Source organism: Drosophila subpulchrella, chromosome 3L (genome assembly GCF_014743375.2).
Source record: "Drosophila subpulchrella strain 33 F10 #4 breed RU33 chromosome 3L, RU_Dsub_v1.1 Primary Assembly, whole genome shotgun sequence".
In the NCBI taxonomy this organism is placed as follows: Eukaryota; Metazoa; Arthropoda; class Insecta; order Diptera; family Drosophilidae; genus Drosophila; species Drosophila subpulchrella.
The window spans coordinates 4303769-4329554 of record NC_050612.1 but is presented as its reverse complement, the minus strand read 5'-3'; the positions used below and the strand labels follow the sequence as shown (position 1 = coordinate 4329554).

General features: G+C 42.1%; 3 protein-coding genes across 3 annotated transcripts in view; 1 reads left to right on the top strand and 2 right to left on the bottom strand.

Annotated features, from left to right (window-relative positions):
* Positions 1 to 386: 386 nt before the first annotated feature.
* LOC119553641 (glucose-6-phosphate 1-dehydrogenase) lies at positions 387 to 2416 on the bottom strand. The gene has a single exon (XM_037864119.1). It carries the CDS (start codon positions 2292 to 2294, stop codon positions 690 to 692), a length of 1605 nt encoding a protein of 534 aa, XP_037720047.1. The 5' UTR covers positions 2295 to 2416; the 3' UTR covers positions 387 to 689.
* Positions 2417 to 4301: 1885 nt separating this feature from the next.
* LOC119554599 lies at positions 4302 to 4618 on the bottom strand. The gene has a single exon (XM_037865582.1). It carries the CDS (start codon positions 4587 to 4589, stop codon positions 4365 to 4367), a length of 225 nt encoding a protein of 74 aa, XP_037721510.1. The 5' UTR covers positions 4590 to 4618; the 3' UTR covers positions 4302 to 4364.
* Positions 4619 to 11189: 6571 nt separating this feature from the next.
* The window catches only part of LOC119554793 (tyramine/octopamine receptor), a 36682-nt gene continuing 22085 nt past the window's right edge, over positions 11190 to 25786 (top strand). Inside the window, exon 1 of the mRNA XM_037865842.1 lies at positions 11190 to 11793. The gene's annotated coding sequence lies outside the window, so the exon portion shown is untranslated. The remainder of the gene's footprint in view (positions 11794 to 25786) is intronic.

The following is a 25786-nucleotide window of genomic DNA, read 5'->3' as shown; positions in this document are numbered from 1 at the left end:
TTGGGTATATATGTCCGTATCTGTGTACTTTTTTCATCAACTGCTATATAGTTATTGAAAACTTTCTCCGAAACGTAGAACTTGCCAGTTTAACAACAACTGACCAACTGCCTGGACGAGGACCACTGAATACCCAATGATGTCGAAACAAAATAAGTTTGGTATATTAACATTTTGGGATATGTATTCCTTACCTTAAAATAAAATGTTGCGAATAGTCTCTTACAAAATGTAATTAGGTAAAACATTCAACCTAAGAAATCGGTGATAGTGGCACTTTTATTAGGTTCGCTTGGAGTTATTTTGAGACGGACAATCTTAATCTTAATTTAATACATTTTAAAATTTTATTAGACATTGAAAAATGTTGTTTGTACGAATACAAATATTGGTAGATATCAATTTCCCAGGGGATCAATAGGTCCCACAACTTCTGGCTGACCAACGGACAATTGCCCAGGCATGCGTGTTGTGTGTATCCTCCCGGGGCAACATCCTCACCAGCAAAATTGGCAACAACTGCAGCACAGCACAGAACAGTACCGAACGGGACGGAATGTGCTGATGGGTTGGACTGAACCAGTGGAGCGGTCAAGGTGCAGAGGTGGCCAGCTGGTGCAGCCCAGCAGGCTGCACTTGTTTAATTAAAAAACTTTCGTTGCTGATTTTATTAGCCCTCCGGCTCAGGACTAGGAGCTCTGCTTCGAGGTCCTCTTGGAGCGGGGCTCCCTGACCGGCTTGAGGGCGGTGTAGGGCCCGATGAGCTGCTTGCTCCGCTTGACCGTGTACTCCAGGGTCTCCTCGCTCTGGTGCCACTCGTCCGAGGCGAAGAAGACGAAGCCCGCGCGCTCCGCCTTGCGGTAGGCCAGCAAGGGTCCCCGGGACCCAAAGTCGTAGTGCAGCGGGCGGGGTCGATCCGAATCGATGGAGTTGAGGATCGGCGAGAATATCCGCCAGATCTCGCACTGCTCGTCGGTGCGCATGAAGAGGGTCTGGTCGCCTTGGAAGACGTTAAGCAGGAAGCCCGGGAGGCCCTGGATGCCCTTCGGCCCCCGATCGTCCACCCGCAGGTTGATCTCGCTCTCGCGGAGACAGAGGTCCTCGCCGTGCCGCTTCAGGCGCATGCGCATGAAGACCTCCTCCGTGGGAAAGGACCGCAGGACCAACTCGTTCCGCACGTCCGCACTGTCGCTGTGGAAGGAGTCGCAGTCTACCGGCTTGTACTGGATGCGCACCTCCGACTTGCTGTCGTTCAGGGCCTTCCCGGCCCGCAGGATAAAGGGCACTCCGGACCAGCGGCGGTTGTTGATGTGGAGCACCAGCAGGGCGAAGGTGGGCGTGAAGGAGTCCTTGGGGATGTAGCTGTGCTCCGTGTAGCCGCACTTGGCCGCGTCGTCCTCCCGCCGGTTGTTGCGGTACTGGGCCAGAACCACGTCGCCCATGTTGGGGGTCAGCACCTGGCGAAGCACCTTCAGCCGCTCGACCCTCAGGTCGTCGGCCGTGTTCGCGTACGGCTGATCCATAGCCAGCATGGCCATCATCTGGATCATGTAGTTCGTCATCAAGTCGCGTATGATGCCCATGTGGTTGAAGTATTCTGCCCGGCTGGCCGGCACCGGGAGATCGCACTTCACTGATATCATCACCGCCGCCACGTGGCGGTTGTTTAGGGTCTCGCCCCACAGGTGGTTCGAGTAGCGCAGGGCGAAGAAGTTCTGCATCACCTGCCGGCTGAGGAGGTGGTCCATCAGGTAGATCTGCGACTCCCGGAAGCTGTTGCACAGCGACGTCTGGAAGACCCGGTAAGAGATGTCGTCCCTGGCGAAGGGCTTTTCCACAATGATCCTGGTCCAGCCGGTGGGCGAGCTGCACTTCCGGCTGGCGTTGAGCGTCACCTGGTCGAAGACGACCGGCGGCAGCGCCAGGTAGAAGATCCGGTTCGCTCGCACCTGGTTGTGTTTCGCCTCCTGGCGGACCATCGCCTCCGTGAGGGCTGCATAGTGCTCCGGCTTGTCGTACTCGCCCTGCAGACAGTGCACGTTCGTCCAGAAGAGGTTGTACTTCTTCGGGTCCCGGTTCTTGTCGAGATCCATGTAGGGCAGCACCTGCAGCCGGTAGGCCTTCGTCTGCAGCGGGGTCCGGCAGAAGGTGAAAATCTTGGTGCCCTGCGGCAGCCGATTTTCCCGGTAGAGGGCCCAGAGGGCTGGGAACACCTTCTGCTTGGCCAAAACCCCCGAGGCCCCGAAGACCACGAAAGAATAAGCCATCTCGTTGTGCGGGTCAATGGGAATCATTTTGGAGAATTTAATTAAAATTTAATTTGTATAACAGAAATGAAGAATAACTAGTTCAAGAAATGGCCAAAAATGTTGATCAAAATTTGTTTAAGGTAAATGAGAGTTATTGCCTTGATATATAGATAGACTGCCTACATAAATAAGGCAACTTTTATTTACAACAGATAAAAAAATAACAAGTTTGATAAATTTGATTGATTGATTAATTGAATAAGTTGATTAATTAATATTTCTTTAAATTTGCTAGCGTTAAAGACTTCTGACTGTGAGTGTGCGAAGACAACTACAATATATAGCCGCAGAATTGAAAATCTGCTATGATGGTCAGATCGTAACAAGTGACACACCAATTAAAAGGTATCAAAAAACTAAGAAGATTGCATACCAAGACTTTAGAAATTTCAATTCGTTTGGGAGATAAAGCGGTGAAAGTGTAAAAAGGAAAATTTAGAAAACGGGAGGTGCTGGAGTCGGTGGGGATAAATGCCCCCGGCTTTTAACATAGTTAAGTTAGTTTTAACAAGTACAAGCATTATTCGTCACAGAAGTCGACATCAGAACTTTTATATGTTGATGGTGCGTAATCGCCACGACCCCTTACCTCTTTGAAAGGTGTTTTTGTTTGATCAATTATAATATGCATTTTAAGTTAAGTTTTATTAAATTGGTTAACATATTTTGGGGTCTCACACTGAGACTTTTCGGTCAATTTAGCCATTTATAAAAAACAAGTACAATTCCGCATTAATTATTTTAAGAACATTTTAAATGAATGGATGACATACAATTAATTAAAAAACAAGGAAGAACGCTATAGTCGAGTACCTCGACTATCAGATACCCGTTACTCAGCTAAAGGGACCAAAGGGTAATGGACATATGCAAGCAGCAAGCGAGATTGAAGTGCGCCAGCGTTATGGGCGTTAGAGTGGGCGTGGCAAATTTTTTTTTGGATCAATCGATAGCCATTGACGGGACCAATACATTTCAGTTAAAATTTTTTATCTAGCATAACAATTGTGGGCGCCACAGGTTTGTGGGCGTTAGAGTGGGCGTGGCATATTCGCGTAACAAACTTGCACTGCGTACAAAGCTACGGAATCTAATTATGAGAACTTTGATAGTTTCCGAGATATCCACGTTCATATTCACGATTTTACGAAGTTTGTGGGCGTTAAGTGGACGTGGCAAACTTTTTTCGGCTAGTGATCCTTATCAAGAATATATATACTTTATGGGGTCGGAAACGCTTCCTTCTGCTTGTTACATACTTTCCGACGAATCTAGTATACCCTTTTACTCTACGAGTAACGGGTATAATTAGTCTAGTTTTATAAATTTTCCTTGTGCATTGGCAGAAATTGTGAACAAATTTCAAGCCATCAACCATGGTTAGGTAATTATTCAATTTTTATGTAGATAAGTTCAGAATCAGCTTAGAGACTGTTTTTAAACGAAGAATCAATAAGATTTATACCTAAACGCATTTTCCGGTTGTCAAATAAAATGTTTTTAGCCACCAGTACTCAGGTCACTAATCTGGCAAGGGGATTTGAGCTCGACAGGCTGCAGAACGAAAATAGTCTGGCCCGGCAGACAACTGTTTGGAGCAAGGATTTGCTGGCACTAAGCCTCAAGTTTCCCATAAACACGTAAGAGATTTTCATCTGCCTCCGGCTGCCCTGCAATTCAAATTCAATCAATTCAAATTCCCTAAGCCACCGTTTAAGTGCGAGCGAGGGCCCAAAGGAGCAGGATTGCAATGGCATTTCTTTTTCCTTGCGTGCCCCACACGATGTGAGTGCAGCTAATATGTAGGGGCTCCTTTTGCGATTCCAGTCCTCCGTCACCCCGAGCAGAGCATTCGAGAGCTCGGTGGACGGACAGGACCTTTGATGCTCCAATGGCCGGGCTTATTCAATTTTCTCGGGGCAGAACCGTATTGGGAACGTGGCCTCCAAACAGAAGATCCCCCATTTTGGCTGTCAAAGAAAAAGGTCCGGATTGGAATGTGCTCATCCCCTTTCCATTTATTTATTCATGCAGGATCATTAAATGCACATCGTTCTACGCTGCAGCTGCCGTTGTTGCCGCGGCCGCCGCGGCCGCCGTTGTGGCTCCTGCTGCAGTAATCTTCCTCTTTCTGATGGGTCTAACGCATTTCTTAAGCTTCAGGTTGAACTTAGCAGGGTGCTTACACTTCCTTGCTGCTTTGGCTTCTGTTTCCACGGCGAAGCAGCACATTAGCAGCACCAGCGTGACGATGCAAAGGCCTACCAGGGAGATCTTCATAGCTCAGCGGGTCCAGGTGGTCTAATGGGAGTTTTCCGCGATTACGACGTTTCATTACCCATTCGCCATGTGAATCGGTGGAGCTAAGCCTGTTAAACGGCTGACATTTCACGGTAATTTACCGACGGATGGCTTAAGTTATTTAAAGCTTTGATTCTATGCCCTTCCATTAAATTCCTACAAGGGGTATACATATTTGTGTAGCAGTTTGGAAAGTTAAAAAAATAATCACTAATTTTATAATTTTGGCACATAAATATTAAATTAAATCTACTCATAATTTCTCTCCCTTAACCAAGCAACAACCGATACAAATGTGAAGTTAGGAAAAGAAAGAAGCTAGAAATGCGTTCTAGAAAACCAACTAGAGAAACGTGCCGCACGAATCGAAATCAGGACTAATTTAATGCTGTGCTTGAACTTCTGGTTTCCCCATTTTCTGACCGAGTTCCTATCACTGTCCTTATACGTGCCTGTTTAACTACGCACAATCAATATGGAAGGAGTCATGCAGAGATTAGTTGCCAGGAGATGGATTTAAGCCCCTCGTATTGGACATCTTGAGCTGCAATGGCATGTTGTTGCCGCTGTTAATTGGCTTTGTTTACGAACTAACCCCGAGCACCCTTGATATTCACAGTCCCCCTACAAAAACGTCTCACGAATGTTAGCTATATCCAACTGCCATTCCAGGCACACCTGGCGTATGCTTGTTATTTTCCCATAATCATGGTCGAGCATTGGTCAAGAGAGCTTGTATTTACAACTAATTGAGGCCGAAGACTCACATTTGAATTAGATAAGTCTTATTCAATGGGTAGGTATCCTTGGGATAGATTCTAGATGAAGTGCTTTCGACATAAGGATTAATTGGCCAAGTGCGAGGACAACAACAGCAGAACAGATTAAGTTAAGGATGCTATAATGAATTGACAAGGCACTAATAGATTTAATTATAGAATTTGAAAAACAGATGGAAATAACATAAAATCTAATGGGCATATTAATGGTCCTTGCTGTTTCATTGATATTATTTATGTCAATAATGGTGTTGCTTGCTTATGATTTTTATTGCGTAAATTAAATTACTTCCAATCATTAATAAGGTTATTCATGTATTATTTCAGTCATTTTATTCCTACTAAGCTGAAAAAGAAATTTCAAATTTTTAAAAAATCATTTGGTAGGAGGTAGATCAGAGATTTTAGTTTGTATTCGAAGGTGCTAGCAGATTCAAATTTTTAAATGAGCAAAGCCACTTCTAAAATATGTGTGATTTGTATAAATTCGCGTCATGGGTAATGGTTAGACAAATGACTTGAATCATCTCGGATGCGGCACATCCCCCAAGTCTTGACCTTTTCAATGACCCAGCAAGAGCCAATTCCATTCCTCAATTCATTGCTGCTCTTTCGGCTTCTTTTTTTCTCAGTAGGCCAACTGGCGCCCCTTGAAAGTCAATTTCAATCAGCAAACAAAGGAAATTTCTAGGCCAGAACATAAACACAAACAAAAGTGGTCAATGAGCCCAAAACAGGAAGAGCCCCGGATGGATGGCCTAGCCAAAGTGGCTGATGCAGGAAATATGGAGGAGCCTGGTGCTGCCGAAACTTTGCTAACAATTTATGCACAGCCTAAACATTTTAAGCACATGCATAAATCAGGGACACGGGGCCAAGGAAGCGTGGTGGAATATTCGACAAACAGTTCTTAAAGCCAACGTTTTGAAATGACCCAAGAAATGGATAAAGTTGGAAGGGGCTTTTCTGTGCCGATGATGTGTGACAGTTTGTGGCAAATTGAAAATACATGGGCGGGTGAATGTGAATGGGGTAGGGGAAGGAAAAAGGACAGCGACTTAGAGACACCATTAAGCTCATAATTGCCACATTAAGCTATCTTCAGCCCGAATCCATAGGCAGGCCGGGAACCCAGATATGTGCCATCTGCCACGAGTTTATTGTGGTTTATTTGCTTTCATTTGCTTCGCTTGGATCACATAAAATTTAATTAAATTGTTTTATTGCATTCAGGCCAAATGGAATTCCTTGAGCCTACTGCCATCAACTTCAGCGTTTCATGGGCCAACAAGCCGCACAAAAGAAGAGAAATGAAAGAAATCCCTGTTCGCATAATTAAAAGAAGCCGCAACTGGGGCTCCAACATTTGTGTGGCTAATCTTTTATGAGATTCCGCAACCACAAAAGCGAATTCTTTAGGTCCGCATTCATCAGTTGAATCAAGATATGTTAGATTCGGAACATCTTTATTTGTTTGCTATTCCACTGATCCAAGAACTTCCTAATATCACGAGAAACCTTTGATATAATTGGCTCAAGTACGTTGTTACCTAAAAAAATGTGTTTTCCGTGAATCAATTAGGTTGCCTCTTCTAAAATGTTTTATTTCAAGAGTAATCCAAAATTTCGACCCACATGTTGACAGTTGACAAGCCTTTAATAGGCAGTTGACCTTTGAACGCAATACTAATAGCGATTTCGGCGGTTATTCATTTCATCGGGGAATCTTTAAAGACTGGACAGGAAAATTGTTGGGGGAGGTCAGTGAAAATCGATACAACGAGGTCCGCTGATGGCTAAAAGTGGTGGAGGAACAATACCACTGAAATTGAATATATAACTACATTTCAAGATAATTCTGCTTCGCGTTTTGCAGCGAAAGTTGTGACCTTAAAGCTACCGGCAGAAACTCGTGTCCCACTTTCAGGCGCTGCGCTTTCACAAACGGCTAATGGCACACAAAGAGGGCCAGAATGAAAGGAACTCATTGGCATATCTACATATTTCTGGTTCAATGCATTGCCAGAACGCACACACAGATACAGCCGAGCAGCAACCCAAAACACAGAATAGCAAACAAGCAGGCAAACATCTCTGGCGATTATGCAGTGAAAAAGAGCGGCACCGGGAAAAGTCGGAAATGGACTGGCTGAAGGGGAACAGCGTGGAAATCCTCCGCAGGGCAGGCCAACCGAAAGTATTCGAAAGATGCCAATTCATTTGTGCCATAAACAACTACAAACACAATCGGATGGCAGCAACAATAAAGCAGGGACAAGATACTGGATATTCCGCACGGGGATATAGAATGCATATGCATATGCACACTGTGCATTGGCCAACTATCGATCCAAGCCATTGTAATTTGCAACTTTTCATTTTCCATTTTTTGCGACCGAAGATAAATTATCATTTGTTGGGGGTTGACAGTCGAAGTGAAAAGTGAAATAATTTGTGGATTTTCCATTCGGTTCAAATTAAGAAAATTGTTTCCGGGCTTGCATAAATTCTTCTTTGGTAACCATTCAACTGTTAATATTGAAAGGAATCAAACAAGGAAGTATCTTGAAAGGTAAAGATTGTTTTTCGAAATACTTTCATTATTGTAAAGGGGTTTTTATGTGACCCAAAGCGTTTGTTTTTTCATGCTTATGCCGACAGGTTTGGGAGTGACACAGAAAAATCAGAAGAAAGCAGGTTGAAGCACAAGCTACACCCGATTCCGTTTGAAAGGATTTCTGTTTCACCTTTGATTATTCCTTTCATAAAATTCCAGCTGTTGAAAAATATCCTATTACATGGATGTTTAAGCTGCATGGACTCGAATTTTTACTCATTTAGAATCAATCGATAGTGCTAACGATAGTGTTTAGATTTTAAAACAAAAGTTGCCGTTGATTTGGTTTGGTTTGTGTAAACTGGTAACTCAAAAAATTGGGTTAAATATATAAAAAAAAAGAATATGAAACTTAGCTGGAATTGACAATATGTACTTGCTACTGATAGCGATTCTAAAGACGAACACCAAATTCCTTTCATAAAAAAATCAATGGCCCGTTTAAAGGTTTGAAAGACTTTCATTAAAAGCATAGTTACCGTTTGTATTTTGATAGTATCTAAGAGTACTGGAACATCTCATCTGCAATAGCCCGGCAATCTCACGAGCAATAAGAAGATACCTCGGGGCCCCAATACTGGCATCACTAGGAGACGCCTCCAGCAGGAAACCAGGCGAACTTCTTGCCTTCGCCAAAAACACCTCGATCCTTGTGGACATGAAAACCTCTTAACCCATCTCAAGGCTCATACAAATCAACCGAGAGGGCCGTCCGGGTTAACCTATCCTAAATAGTACTGGAGTACCCAATACTTTTGGAGCTCTATTGGATACATTATATTTCGGCACATTTTAAATTAGTTTAATTTCCGTCTTTTAAAATAAATGTAACTTTGGATATTGAATCCCTATGCGAAGTCACAACCTTATGCAACACTCAATATAGGCTTAATTTGGAGGAGCGTACTATATAAGTTACAGTTCCAGACGAGCGACTGCTATTTGTGTTTTTAGGTTTGCAATTGCTTTCATTTGGCAATGGTATGCAAATTGTCCTGACCCACAAACACAGGCAGACATCTGTAAGTGTGTGGCTAGGGTAATTCGAGGCTTTGAAGCCCCGGCCTCCTGTCTGTCAAGCAACAATCCACATGTGAATAACACACTTAAATGTGTTGGCCATGTTATAAAAGACTGCCAATGTTTATGAAGAAAAACCGCCCCACCCCGCTCCTGGCAAATTTGGTTCCGTGCCTGCTTCTCCACTTGCAACTTGGCACTTGGCTTTATGATTTGGCCAGGACCTTCGACACAGTTTGTCATTTACTTTTTGTCACTGTTTCCAATGGCTTCCACTGCTGCGTATGCCTGTGTGCAGGATAATTTGCTGTGACATGCAACTTCTGAAACTTTAATTGACAACAGCCGGAAGGAGGTGCGGTCCGCAGGGGAGCATGGAATGGCCCACAACAACTGAGACTTAGATTATATCCGGCTGGCCGAAAGGTTGGAAATTCAAAATAAACCAGGCGGCATTTCTCATCTTTTTCAGACTCATGCTCTAAGATAATTGAGTTTTCTGCCTGCAGCCAGCACATGCTGCAAGAACAATAACCGGAGCAGCAGGAGCATCAGAAAATTATTGTATCATTGCAATAACGGAGTGTGCGAATAACAACAACCGTCCCCATGCTCATCACCCACCCATGAATGTCTGATGCGAATTGTCACTTCTTGCAGCTGGCTCCTCTGTACGATTCTCCATGTAAATGCCATTTTCCCCAGAGCAACTAGCAAAGGTCTGTCGAGAAGTGAAAGTACTACAAATCCGTGTTCAAGATACTTCGTTGGCAAGGGGAAAGCTAGTCTGCTCTCTTATTTCTGAAGCTGCTTTATCTTTTCATTGAAAATCACTTTCGTAAGTAAGTAGAGCAATCTTAGATTATTCCAAACAATCATCAGTTACACTGTTTTTTCTTATGTTTTTAAATAATTATTTATATTAAGTAGACATTACTGTTTAGCTCAACTTCCAAGAAGTTATAATCCTAAGATTCTCTTGTTTGAAAACGTCTAATATTTTTTATAAAAGCGTTATGAATTATATAATCAAGATCCACTCCAATTATTGTCAATAAGGGAAAAATGCTCATATTTCGAGAACAATCTTACCTAATTACTCCTTGTGTAAGTAAAACTAACTATATGTTATTGAAAAACAAAAAGCTTAAGGAAAAACATTTTTGTAATTACACTGGTCGGCATAAGTATTTTGACGAAACAAAAGTTAAATATTCTTAAATATTTAACTTTCTTCTTGTAAACTTTGGCATCAATGGAAAGGTAATATTAATGCTGTTTGAATGATGCAATACTTTTCTTAACCCTTTCAGTCCAAAAATCATTTTGCTTTTATTTTTATGATTTTTTAAAGGGGACAATGTCGCAAAAAATTTGTATGTAAAAGAGAAATGGCTCAAATGCATATTTCTAAACATTTTCAAAAAATCATAAAAAATATAAGCAAAATTATTTTTGAAAAATTCTTTTTGCAGTTACTATAATTTTTGTTTCGAGAAACTATTTTTATGTTTTCAAGTCGAGGAAAAAAGTTTTAAATGTAGATTTTCCCACAATTTCGTCCTTTTCAATAAGTACTGAATGGGTTAAGGGAAGTATTGCATCATTCAAACGTCATTTAAATTACCTTTCCATTGATGCCAAAGTTTACAAGAAGTAAGTTCAAATTTTGAGTATGTTTAACTTTTGTTTCGTCAAAATTCTTATAACGACCAGTGTAAGCTTTTTTTTTAAATATTTAAACTTTCAGTATTAAAGTGTTTCTAAATCAAAAACAAATTGCCATTAAATTATATTTTCTGCCTAGTTGAAAAACATTTTTCTTTGATTTGTAATATAATGCTGTCTATATTCAAGAAGGTCTAAACCTTCTTCGCTGTAAGAACTGTAGTATTTTTGAAGGTATTTTGGATTCAATTCCGTTGGTGAACGAATTCTCGACTCCGTGCCGAATCAACAGTTTGGCAACTAAGAGAGCCTGGCTAAGAGAGGCCGTGCCCTGCTTTGCCGACGCGGACCACTCGTTTCGACCCGAACCGTTTCGGCCCGGCCAAGAGCCGACGAAGAGGCGGCGAACTGTTGCGGGTGGCTTACGTTTGGCTGACACTTACGTTTTGTTCAGCTCGCTCGCAACGGTTTGTGGCAGTTTGTTTTTGAATTTCTGTGCGGCCGGAGCTGGAGCGCTTGCTAAATAAATAAATTGCTCTGAATCTGAACGCGAGTCGCGGAAAGCAGGCGGCGTCTCTATAAACAAGCTCTTCCATCTCTCGTGACTCTGGCGACGATGCGGCATTAGATAGCTGCCAGTTCAGAGGTTCCCGCAAAAGTTCAAGTGACAATTTGCCAGCCAACAGCAACTTTCCGACGAAGTCAACGCAAATTGAATTCGATTCGATTGTCTCTCGATCTTCATCGATTCATTACGCAGAGGAAAAGAAGCCAACTATAAAGTTTTAGTGAAAAAGTTTCTCTGGCCCGTTGGCGTGGCAGTTCTACCGAAATCAAACCAAAATTTTCGCAAATGAGTTTGCTAACGACGGGCTAAACCAATTAACAGAATTTACTCTTGTGTAATAAATAAATTGCCAACAGTTATAACTTGCAGTCCCACTCTAGCATAATCAAATAAAATGTTCAACAAAATGTTTACGGCAATTGCAGCTCAAAGCGAGAGACCATAGACGAGGTGCAACGGGTTGTGGCAGTGGCGAGAAAACTCAAAGGAAGCCGCAAGGCTCGACCAGAAATTTATAATTGGTAATAGCAGGTAAGCAGTACACTAGGAAAGCATAAGCAAGCATTTTAAATGAGCAATCCTTGGGAAAGAAATCAAAATCTAAGGAACCATTCTATTTTTAAAAGACTTTTAAGTATCGACAAAGAATAACTTCCTTCTAAAAAATACAGAAAATATTACCAATCATTATAAAGAATTTCTAAAAATAATTATTATAATTTTGGTCATCCAATACTTACACAACATATTTCCATAAAAAAAAGACAAAAGAAAGTCGGTTTGTTGTATATTGTACAAATTAAAATTTTAATATTAAAAAAAAACATTGCCAAACAAAGTATCCGATTTACGTCTACAGATTTTTTCGCTTTACTTGCTTGATCCCACAAGCAGCTTTTCTAAATGTTCAAAAGCTATGCGCCAAGGAGAAATAACCTACGCACACTGGGAAATCCAAAAAAGAACGTGTTATGGGGGAAGTGAAAGAAAATTTCCCAAGTGCAACGCCATGTATTATTTGAACACCTTTAATTAATTAAACGGCACAGCTCCCGAGTGCGTGCCACCAAAAAAACTTCTTGCGGAAGTACTTTCAGGTGCCAGAATTTTTCTTGTGGGGCTGCGAACTCGCCTTTTAGCAGCATGATTATTATTTTATTTAATGTTGTGGCTTTTAAGTAACAGACTTAGCACAATCGCATGGCGAAAATCCTGGCTATACGCCCCGGGGGGCGGCGACCCACGGAGGCCCTTTTGTCCCAGAGCGTGCCGCATTTATACCAATTTGAAAAGCGCGGCTTACTTTCGCGCCAACCTCGTGATTATATATTTATTTAATTTTTCCGGTTTGCGGTTGCTCTTTCCAACCGCTCCTTCGACCCAGCACTTCCTTCTTTGAGGTTCGTTGCCCAGAAAGTATTTACATAAAATCTAATCAAACGGCAGGCCACATTATCTGCTCGGACTGCTGCCTCATGAAAATTTCAATAAGACTTTGACACATACTATGTTTATGCTATGAATTTCATGCATTCTCCAATACATGAAATTAGAATAGCCCCTGTTTATACAACACAGACAAATTCATGAAATGATATTAGTAAAACTGTCAAATTTTTTGAATTTGATATAGAGCTCTATAGAGTAGTAGGCTGTGAAGTAGGCTGTGCCTCAACATTTCGTGCATTGGGACTGAATTCATAGTCAACTTTCGTGTGTTATCGAATTCATGAAAAGGTGTTTATACACACACGAATTTGCCCATTTCATGAATTGATTTCATGAAATAGGCATAGCATAAACACAGTAACAGATACAAATCCACGTGCATAAATACATGAACTATTTATAAGTAAATATATGGCAAAGTATATAAATATGTGGCCTGCACTTAACCTACAACCCGGCGTCGTTTAGTAAACGAAGGTTCAGGACTCGAACAACTCTAAAAGCATCCTTAATAATTCACAACTTTGTATTTTGTTGCCTGTCTGTCAAGGCGGCAAACAACTCTTTAAGCATTTGTTTGAATTTATTTTTCCCTGCTTTTGTCAAAAATATTCTTTAAGAGATCTTGCTTACAAGAAAAGGAGTATTAGAAAATAATTGAAATACTTAGGCAGATTATAAATTTAAAATTCATTGCGAATTCATTGCAAGCCTTTAACATAAATTAATTAAGGAAAGTTGGATAAGTTCTTTATGAATTATAGCCGATTAGTCTTTCTTAACCCCTGGAGTATTTGATCAAATAGAGTGGACACACGCCTAAAGAGATTAACTTATCTATAAGTGAAGCACGGCTTGCTATCTGATTCGCTCGATTGTGTTTGTCAGTCGCGGCAAACTGACATTTTATTTACTTTCAACAAGCCGCAAAAAAATAAATAAACATAAACGGAAAGGCAGAGACCTTTACACGGCCATCAAAATTAATGCAGTTAAGCCCGGCAATGTAATCAATGAAATATTGATATTTTTAATGTTTAATCTTTTCAATTAAATTGGCAATGATTTACGCTGTCGTCCCGAAGATGTTGGGTCATCGAATTGTAATGACACATTAAACCCCGATGCGAAATGTTGCGACGTGGCTGCGGAATTGTAAATGATGTTGTCGTATAAATCAATTAAAATGGTAATTGAAAAATAATTAAATATACAAATTAAGTTGCAAGTTCTTTGAGCTCATCTGCATTAATATGCCCCATGATTTAATGAATGAATGTGCTTGTGCTTTCTGCGGGGAGATCGCTCGACACCCGCTGAGCTTCAATCGTTCGACCAATAAATACCCAAATACCCATCCATTAAAGTCTCATTTGAAATAATGTATACGCCCCGCTGCCACACAACCGAGTTTGTTTTTAAAAGCATTCACAGGCCAAGCAACCACTTATTTACTCGAATTCAAGTGCTGGCCCCACAAAACTATTTAACTGATTGCGGTATTTTCGTTTCCATAACGCATACGCCTCGTTGACCCGTTGAAATGCCGCCTAATTGCTTTCCTAAGCCCAAAAGCTCCTTCGGCAGCAGAAAATATCCTCATAAACTCTTAACGAACGCAATAACAATGAATTCGATCAAGAGGAAATAATTTCGATTCAATATTTTCATCTGGCATGCACAATTTCAGGTTTTCATCCGCCCTCTTGCTTGATGCATATAAATTTTAATGCATTCATTTAATTGAATGCTCCAGAACGGGCGGGGACATTCATCCACCAATCAATCAATCAGCGGGCGTGATGAAAATTATTTTAAGGGCCAAAAAACACTGGCAGAACTCGAAGGCGGAGCAAAGTAAAATAAAGGAAAGTAAAGTTTGAGTTGCGGTTTGCATAATAATGGGATGGCCAAGGCCGGCAAGAATGCGGTTCTGGGTTCTCAGCCGACTGCCTTCTGGCCCACAGTACGTGCCGCCGTCAGTGAGCAGGATCGGATGGACTTAGTTCGGTGGATTTGGTTCCGTTCTGGCCACTCGACCGCAACACAGATACAAATTAGCAATTGTAGGTTCTTCTCCCCACTCACTCCCACTGCTATTTCCTTCCATTTCTTCTATCCGCTCTGCCTACTGTCAATGCAATCGGGACACTACTCACCAAGGGGTTAAGAGTGGAGGGAGTTCTTCTTCGAAAGCCCCTCCTCAGCGCAAACATTGACAGAAGTTTTAATTACAACAAAGCAATTATTAAACATTAGCTCGGTTTCGGCTGAAAGCGAACACAAACAGAACCGACGGCCCTGCATACTTATGAGGGCTGAGAGAAGTACTTCCTGCTTATGGACTCGGGTAAATGGAGCGTGCTGCATGTCAATTGAAAACACAAGCTGACTGACAGCCCTTAATCTGACTAGACCTCTTCTGCTCCGTTTATCCGAAAGCGGAACCCCTTGGTCAGTTTTTCTGCTGGTTTCCCTGATTTGCATAATATGCTAATTACGACACACTTTCCAGCGCATAAATCATTCATTAATCATCAGCTTTCGAGCCAGTCCAATTCATGTGCGGGCTCTTCAACTAGACCCTGAACTTTTCATCTGTTTTAGCTGCCTCTGGTTCTGCCGACTCAATGCGCACAATTTTCTGTGCTAAGATTTTAATTTTTGCTTCAGAACTCGTGTGTCTGTGCGCGATAAAGCAGAAGATGATGCTTACAAATATTTTGCGCACTGAAGTACAGAGAAGATTATGGTATGTGAAAGGACTGAAAGCGAAGATAGCTGGTATGAATCAGATATTTATTACCTCTACAGTTCCACACACACAAATAAATATTCAATTCATAAAACAAACGTATCGGAATTTTATCAGTATTGTGTGCAAAATTAAACAAAATTCTAAAAATGTGTTTATATGTTTGTCAAAATGTTAAAACTTTTCGTCAAAAAAGTATATACAGTATTTTGATTGCTTAAGGCACTTTGGACACTTGTAAAACCATACCTTAAAACCATACCAACCCATTTTCTTATAGTTTTCCAGCTGATCAGCTTTCCTCACGCTTCATTTGCACCTCCAACTTAAGCCAATCCTCACTGTAGTTGCACTGTACTGGCTGTTTGCTGCAAACGCATAAAAAATGGTTGCCACATCACTCACTCAGCTTGGACGCGACGGCGGCAGCTGCTTTTCACCGCTTTTCTTTTGCATTTTCCCCGAGCGGAGGAGGGCGGAACGGGAACGGGACACTTACAATATGCCATCGCGGCCATGGCAGGCTGCAGTCAAAGGCATCTCATCAACAGCCCTTCAGGCCTTCTCCCCCGAAACTTTTGCTTGCAAAAATATGTATACCATGCGGTTGGGAGAGGGGTCAAAGGGCAAGGGGCTCATAACATTATCACTGCACCTTTTGCGATTGGCAGGCGATTTTTATTGGCCCAGTGCGGGCTCAAAATAAGAGAGAGAGCTTGAGAATTCGACCGACTTTTAATTGCATACTTTGTTGGCCCCATAATCGGGAGTCACAAAGCAAGCACCAGACGTATAGAATTTCACAACCATGTGGGCTTTATGTGTATTTTAACCTCTTTACTACTTTTAAGGTCCATGGGGCACTTAAAATTGTTGCAAATATGCGAGCGGAATCGGAATTGAAATTGAAATGGGAATGCGAAAACACAGACACATTGCCAACAATTTCAATGGTGCCCCGTATATTTCACGCCCGCACACCCACATCCTGCACCGCCCCTGGCCTCAGTCTATTCACGATTTCGAGCCTATGCCGGGTGCTCAAGAACACGCGGCGCCATCGGAACTCGGAACAGAGCTGAAAGAGCCGTCGCGCTATACAACTTTTTGCTCTTAAAAGTATTTGGAGTTAAAGGATGGAATTGAATTAGACAGGAAGGAGAGGTGGTGGGAACATACAAAGGCTATTTAATTACATTCCATTTAAGGGTTGCGTTCACTTGTACCCACTCTAAGTTACATTTTGTTCTTTTTCTTTGAGTATATAGGTTTTAAAAAAACAACAAACAAAAAATCATAATGATCGTTGGGACCTAAGATATGGCGTGTCAAAGCTAACTATCTCTGGCTACTCAAGAGGAAATTCGCAATTTAAACGATATTATATAAGATCTGTTCACTATTCCGGGAAAAGTACAAGAAAAGGAATAATTTTGTCGCTGAACAAATACGTTTTTACGTTTATTTTTTATAGCCTTTGTTTAGTATTTGTACTTCAATTTTTGAAAAAAATTTTATTTTTGTAAATTAAAACATAACATAAATCAGATACCCGTTACTCAGCTAAAGCGACCAAAGGGAGATGGAGATATGCAAGCAGCAAATCTAAATTTTAATGCGCCACCTACCCGCGATCTCAATATATGGTTATGTGTGCGTCAGACAGACTTAAACGTTATGGGCGATAGAGTGGTCGTGGAAAATTTATTTGCAGTCAATCAATAGGTATTGTTTTGGCGGGTTTGTGGACGTTAGAGTGCGCTGCGCAGGAATCTCTAGAATCTGGATGCCTTATCCCATTATGGCAGCTTTTAGAGTTTCCAAGATCACTGCGTTCATACGGACAGACGGACGTGGCTAGATCGACTTGTGGGGTCGGATACGCTTCCTTCTACCTGTTACATACTTTCCGACGAATCTAGTTTACTCTTTTACTCTACGATTAACGGGTATCAAAAAAGGCGCTATAAGTGTATATAACCCCACAAGGACGTACAATTTACCAAAAAAAGTTACAGAAAATTCCCTTTCAGAAATGTAGTATAATGTATGGTATAAATGTGGAGGAATTGAAAGATAAATATATAATTATTATTATTTACGATAATTCCAATACAAATATCCTCATGATTCAAAAATCTTGTTTTGAACCAATTAAATCGGACGATCATCATTCACGAGCTGGCTCTTTAACCGTTGCCACAACATTGACACCTGGATGGCATTACTCACTAGCAGCACCCCACCCACACACTCTGCGGAAATTGCTCTTGTTGCTGTCATCGTTATTTGCACGCTTTTGACACTTTTAATAACCGCGAAACCGTAAATACCGCGAACCGCAGCGACGTAAACCAAAGCCAGCCCAACCAAACCAGCCATCTGGCTTCTGTTTAGGATGAGCAAGTGCAACAGCAGTTGGCCCACAACGGTTTGCATGCATATCCATCAAATGAAAAGAAAACAGCGCCCCACACAACAGGACCTCCGCTCGGTTCGACTTGGAACCCGCTAATTTCCGCAATCAGAGACCCACTTACCGGGCCAAAGCACATAAACAATGCACCTCAGATACGTCAGGACCCGCGGCATCGGGACAGCAGGGGCGGTGGGAAAAGGATAAAGGGTAGAGTGTAAGGACAAGGACAGTCGTTCGCGATATGAGGCAAAATCATTGCTCATGTGGGTGTGAAGGTTCCTAGGTCGTCACGTGCTTCCAGCCATATTCACTGGTGGAAAATCCCAGAGGAGTCGACAAACAGTTACCTAGGTCAACATTTTACTTACTGAAAACCCAAAATTAAAAAATGTCCAAAAAGTTGGTTGAACACAACCTACTTCTTTAGCTAAAAGTATACTAACCAATACAAGAATCCAAAAGGTCTTAAGAATTCCCTAGAAATATCATTGAAGGTGAATTTATATTTTAAATTAAGCAAATTGCCCAAGAGATAAATTGGCAAAATAGAAATACCGGTAAATGTATCAGTTTTGAATACATTTTTCACTAATATCCCCTTTTGAAACCCGATAGAATATCATAAAAAGCGCATCCTGTGAAGCACATCGCTGTTTCGCTGGGGATTTATGTTGCTGGGTTGTTTTTTCTGTTTGTGCTCCTTTTTTATGTGCAGAATGACAAGCGACACCTCTTCGAGTGGGTTAGACAATGGCCCAGACTAGAGGGCGATGTTAGCCATCCGGCCAATCCTCAGCCAAAACAAGCTGTCACAGCCAGCTGGCCATCGACACTGAGACACTTTTAGTTTGACTTTTAATTGGATTTTGATGGAGCAGACTCAAGGACGGAGGGCGGAAGGTCACAGGGGGTATTGGCAGTGGGCTGAACTTTCCACAACAATAATTATTTGCCAGTCATTGAAAAACAATTTCCCTTTCGATTTCCCCAGCACATTTCACTTAACTTTCTTCCCCAGTCGCACTCGCCCAACGATTTTCGCGCTTCGCTTTGGTAAATGTTTTCACCGGAAATTGTTGCAATTTATGATTTAATTTATGTTCATTTTAAATGACGGCAGCTGCTGCTGACGCTCCTTCCGCGCAACCTTTGTGCTCGACATGGCATATAAATGCGGCTGATTATCGGGCGGAATGGAGTACTTTGCCACCTCTCCACAGGATATGCAGGGAATCAATGAAGACAATCAGGCGCTTTATTTGCGGCCATCCAAAGTCAATGGAGCTGCGTGATGGGGAATAAGGGCTTTTGAAGTATTTTTATTGAGGATCCCGAGTAAATCAGCATGCGAAGTTGTTCATATAAATTACTTTCAGCCTTGCCATCATTAAAAATGAAATTTCCCCCACCATTTTTCTTAACTGTTTATTTTCGCAATTAAGTTTCCTGTTCCGTCGTCGCTGTTTCGGCTTTCTTCAACTGTCAGAGACACGGCTGATGGAAGGAGAAGAGGTTGACGGGTCAACTGAAAAGAAAGTGAAAGAAATTGAGACACGCATGACTGCATTTTTGACTGGCATACGTGGAGGGTAGGACCCCGCCCCCTCACTTTCCCACCTGACAGCGTCATCAAAACTGATGTCACGCGATGATGATGACGAGCAGCTGAGAAAAGAAATTCCCCTAAAATTGGTGGCGTGTGTCGAATGACTCTGGGCGACTGAAGGAAGCGAATAAGAAAATGATTTGCACATCAGACCCTCCTGCAATCAAAGTGAGCGGTTGCCTAATGCCTGCTGCTCCTGCCCCTATCAATCAAACTCTTTGCAGGTGTTTTTCCGAACGTTTTATTATATATCTTAAAATTTGGCTGAGCTTAAGGGACATTCGACTTGACACCAAGTTAAATATCAAACTCCAAGAAACTTATGTGAAAATGGATGGGTCTAAGACCAGCGCAGAAGAAGCATTGCAAGAGAGAAGGAATAGAGCAAGCTAGCTCAGAAGCCTAAGGAAATTGCTTTCAAGAATGATCTGTAGTTTAACGATAAATAAGAATCATCTTTGAAAAACAAGAAATGCTAGTCCAATCAATGTGCGCAGTAAATCTTTAAAAGGGTGAAACAAATAAAATGCTAGTGCTTGGTAGGTAAAAGAGTTATTTATTATCGATAAAAGTTTTATAAACTAACGCTCGTGGTATCTTTTATGCAATAATTACAGAACAAAAATTGTTATACAAAAAACATTTCTGCATCATTTAGTCAAAAAATTAGCAAAAAATACAGATGCAAATGAGTCTGATCTTTATATTCTATCAAAATTGTAGGGTACACATCATATACTATATAACCCAACTTTTTAAAAAGTGCTTTAAAAAGTATTAAGGAAAATTACAAGAAAGCAAATTTGCAGACGTCTGCCATATCAGATGCCTTCCCTTTCCAGCGTAAAAGCAAAATTATAGATATTCTAATTTGAAGACTTGGCAAAGTCTTAGGGCCTAAGCTCCCGGGAAGTGTGAATGGAAGCTTCTGCGGGTCTTATCTAGAAATAAGAGGCTCGAAAGAGGCCGCGGCAATTTGGAAATTGAGCAAAAACTTTCTTGTCTCTGGCGAACCTCGAAGGAAACTTTGCCTGTCTGCCAGATTTCCTGGCAGGGCGCCTTTGTCGCAATATTTTCCAACCACATGTGTATAAATGGAAGGGGCGTATGTGGAAGGTGGCTGTGGACCCATTATGATGCAGTTTCGGGGCCATCAATTGGTTCACCTGTCGAGCGTGAAGGTGCGAAGTGCCAGCCAATAAATCACTGGCGCACAATCGGGCCAGCCGATTAATCAAAAATGTTACAAATAAATCATCGGGAGGCGGGGGGTTATCCCAGACGGGTTTACAATTAAAACAAAGAGCCGTGCCAGTAACTCTGGCAAAAGGGATATAATCAAGCCATCAAGCTGCCGACAGAATGACGCCAAGCGAAGCCATCATCAGGACATTTAAGCCATCAGCTTGCCAACTGCTCAAACATCCTGGGAGGATCCGGGGGTTGGACTTATGATCTGCCAAGTGTGTGTAGATTATGTTGAAAGTTGCTTGGGCACAGGACCGAATTTAAGAGTGTTTATTAAGCGCAGCTAATAGGATAAATCAACTAAAGTGTAAGGAGCAAACCCAATTGTGTGGTTAATCAGAGGGGGGTAGATAAGCCCGCTTAAGGGAATTATGAAAGAAGAGTTGGTGGCATACCTAAGTGCCCCCTCCTGAGGCCAAAAATATGCCTTTGGGTCATTTCTCTTACTCAAATCTGCAGTGGCCAAATGTTTTCCGGCCGCCATGATTGATTGTTTCCAGCAATTGATGCCAGGCAACTAATTGAGTTCGCTGACCCCAGCCACAATTAATCATCCAACCCCGAGAAAAATATCTTATTCCTTTAACTTCAGCCTTAAACCTGTCAAATCGGGCGAACTTAAGTCAAGTATACGCCATGTTGTGCACTAGCAAAAAGTCACCCTGGCCAAAGTGCATAAATAAAGCACAGGGCTGGCAAGAAAGGGGCGTTGGGTTGGTTTTCCCATGCTTTGTTGGCTAATTTACTTCAGCAACCAGCAACCAGCAACTTGCAACAGCAGCAGGCAGCCAAACGCACTGGAATGAAATGGAAATAGCCAAACCGAAAAAGCAAATGGCCAAATGCAAGACGGCTAGCAAATGCTCCTGACGATTAGCTTTGGCTGCTCTGCGTTCGACGTGCAAAGTTCCCGGCAATAAGAGATTTATGCAGCGGAAATTGAAAGGCGAGCAGGGAAAACGGGGAAATCAGGGCAAGGCAGTCACAGCTGAGGGAAGTGAAAAGCAAAGCAAACTGGAAAACGCACAACTCATTGACTCGACACCCCCGCCTTCCACTTTCCCCATACTGAAGTGCTTGCCTTCGCAGGCGGCTCCGAATGCTCGTCAATTAAATTCAATTTATTAATTTCAATTATTCGCGCTTCAAGTGGCCAGCAGTAGAAAAAGAAAAAATGTCGGGGAAAGCCAACGGACAGAAAATCTGTCAACGAACGCACTAAAGCGAAAGCTGTGGCCTTCTTAAACCATCTCTCCCTCGGCGATGGGTAAGTGCTCGAAAGGAATTTGATTGATGTGCGGGAAAATGGCAAGAAAGTTTGAAATGGCGAAAGCCTACAAAGGCCAGCTCAAACTGTTGAGCGCAGACGAGTGGACATGTCAGCTTTTCGAGGAAATCCAAAGTAACTCATACACTGTATTATCCGTAGCTAGGCACATGCCTTAGATTACCTTTGAACAGAAAGCACCACTTAGAGTCAATTAATTTATCATTTTATTATTATTATTATCATTATTATTATTATTTATTGTTTTAGGCTTCCTAACGCTACAAGTTCTAAGACTTATAAATTACAGCGCTAGTCACAACTATTAAAGATCTTAACTCTGTTATCGAAAATGTACAGTCAAAGGGGCATGTGACTCAGAGCGCCCCTTCTAGTTTAGGTCTTATTGTATAGCATGTTTGTTTTAATCGAGAATGAATCACATGATTACGCCTAATGGCTCATACCGAAGAGTCAATATGTAATCAAGGCTCATTGACGCATCTTAGCCGTTTAATGGACACTAAACGGAAAGGAACCCGAACCGAAATCATCAAATGACCGCAGGGGAGAGCACAGTCACAATCCCGTTCCCGAAATATAATTAAGTGCCGTGTATAAGGGCAAATGGTTCTCATATGTCAAAATCAACGCAGGCAGCTGTTCGGCGGTCTGTCCATCGTCCTTTGTGTTTGCTCTTGGCCTAATGCTTTTTATGTTGCCTACTTTTCCGGGCGCCAAGTCAATTTTTATGGGCCAGGCCAGAACGAGCCGTGAACAAGTTGAGCGAAGGAGGAATGCCATCAAAGTTCGAGTGAGACACGATTACTCCAGGGGGCGGGATGGAAGGCTGGCTCTGTCAGCACCCCCACATAAATCACACATACACAATGATGTTAATAGTGTCGTAAAACTACGACAAAGCCCCCAAACCACCTGTCCCACCTGCATAGATGATGCTCTCCTTTGACGCAAATATTGACTACCCAGAGGTGACCCCACGACCCCACTGGGAGGAAGCCGGGCGGAGGGGGGTTAGGGGCTCGGGTGGGATGATAATAAATCGACGTTCGGTCGCCAAAGTGTGAGCAGAAAATTAAAACATTTCACCTGGCCTGATGTTGACAAATTAGAGCCTTCCCGGGGCAGCCGGCTGGCAGTAGTGGTTGCTCGTCCCAGCGGCTTTCCTTGACCCCCGCTGTCACTGTCACCTGTCGTATCCTTTCAATGCATGTACAATTTACCGCCCTCTTCAAGGGGCGGGCCACAACTTTACAGCCCGGCAGTTGAAGCTTCGGCAGATTATCGGTTAAATAAATAGACAAATTGATTTTAATGGAATTGGATACGCCAGCCAAGCGACCAACGAGCTCCGCCTCCGACGTCCTGTTCCTGGACAAACGGACCCACGGACACCTGCCACACGCAGGCACTCCTGGTCACCGGCGACAAAAGCTGCGACGAACCTCATTGGACATGACCCGACCCAGATGTGCAAACATATTTTCGAGTAATTTTGTCTGGGCTCGTTTGCTTTTTTATGTGATGGCCCAGTTGCTGTGGCTGTTATGGCTTGTCCTGCTCTGGCTGCTGAGAGCAAATGCTATTAAAAATGTTGAGAGGTAACCTTGATGCTGGGTAGCGATGAATTTAAAGCCAGTGCATTGGCGAACCTGAAAACTAGGAAAGAACTCCAACTTAGAACATAAAATGGTTGCTTTGAATTCGGTTAATTTTCTCACAAATGTGACTTCTATTATGAACTCCAAATAGTTATTTACCTGAAATACTTTTGCAAATGCTACTCGTATTAGGATTAACCTAATTAAATTATCAGCTACTAAAACTGTTTGTACGCTTTCTATTGCAGTAGAAATATTATGCAATTTTGTAAATGTGTTTGAAGGCATGATTAATGGGTATATGATGATTGGGGAAAATTGAATTATAGATTCTTTCCTTAACTTTTTTAGTGCTGGCTTTTAATTGATTATAAGTTTGCTTAAAAGATAATTAAACATGACAAAACTCAGTTTTTTTATTTTATTAGAAAAACAATTGTGTATAAATAAAATTTTGGTTGTATTATTAAGAGAAGCGGCCATTTGGTGTTCAATGCAAATGAGCATGGGCACTCGGGGTTCCAAGAGGAGGTGGAGAAACTTTTAATGACGTGCTTTGTATGCGAGCGCGTGCTACATGTGACTCACATTATCAAAGGAGCAGCAGCAGCGACAAGTTTGGCCCAGCCCCGGAATCCTGCGCAGCTCCTTCGGCGGTGGCTCAGTGGCTCAACGTGGAGCACTGTCATGGCAACGTGTCCAAGTTTGGCTTCTGTGTGTGTCATCCCATCCTTTAGCTAATACTCTTAGCTGCCACATGTCCTGGCGACCATCCCCTCACTCCGCCTGCGCTAACTAATACGAATTTCACTTAATTGCACTCGAAAAACTATGCATGTGGATTGCTCTCAACTTGTCTGGTAAGTGAGCTGGCGGTGGCAGTGGGGAAAGTGCGAAAGCCAAAGGAAAGTGGGTGAACACACGGGAAAAAATGAAGGACTTTAAGCGTGGGTCAATAAAAATCTATGACTTAAGTATATATTTAAATTAAAAGTAAAAGACTTCTTAGGAAATATGTCTAGAAGATAAGGATATTTCGTCAGTTCCTATAAACGTTTAATTTTGTGAAGTGATTTGCCAGATATTTGTTTGCCAAAGTAAGTTCTTAAACATATATTCAATACACGCATGACCAAAAACTACTTATGGGCATTTTAATCACTCGATCTTTGAATTTCGACCCGATTTTTCTAGTGTACGGTGGCATTAGTTTTCGCTTTCATTGATGCAGACAGTTTTGACAGAACATCAGATGCACACACTCAGACCGGGGGAAGAAGCGGACCGAGCTCGGTGGGAAGAGGCAGAGACCGAGGCAACCGCAAAACGACATCCCTAGGATCTGGGTCTGGTCCCGGCATAGAAAAACTTTTTTTGCTTACGTGCTGTTTCACTTTTGTCTTCGCCTGGGATCTGGGGTCTGGGGCCAAGGGGTTAAGGCACCGTCCGGGATCTGTCCCCTTAACCCTTGAGCAGCCAAAACTGTTGTCAGCTGTTGAAAGTTGCTCACGCATAAGCAGTAACCAGCTACCAGAAGCTGACATCCTCAACAAAACCCCGGACCGCATGCTAATGAGTACAACTTTCTCCCACATTTCCCATTTTTTCTCGTTCAAGAGGTAAACTTTTATGTAGGTGGAACAACTTTAATGAAAAAGTTCAACATCGAAACAAGAGCGGATTAAGTTTTCAGTTTTTCTATCGGTATTAATCGATTGATATCATGTTCAACTGGGGTTAATTCTTAAGTTTATTCTCAAATACAGGACTTGCATGCTTATTTTAAGGAATAATATTGGGCTTACAAACATTTTTAAATTTTAAAAAATTTTAAAATAATCAGAAAGGCTCCCATCAATTTTTAAAAGGAAAGGTGGTATAGTTCAAGAGATGCACTCACATTCGATTTAATCGATGATCAATTGCGTAAGTCTGAAGATAATGTACCTACAATGCACTTACTTTGTCGAAGCTATATTATTCTCACCTTGCTCTAGCCTAGAAGGTTGATAAATTTAATGGCCTGTCGTAAAAAACGTTTGCCTTCCTAGTGTCCAGTATGCCTTTCTTAGCCTTTTGCCCCTGGCACAATATACATTAGGGGCGTTTTGTATCCCCAACTCTGCCTTGCTTTAAACCTAATGTTACTTGTCAACAG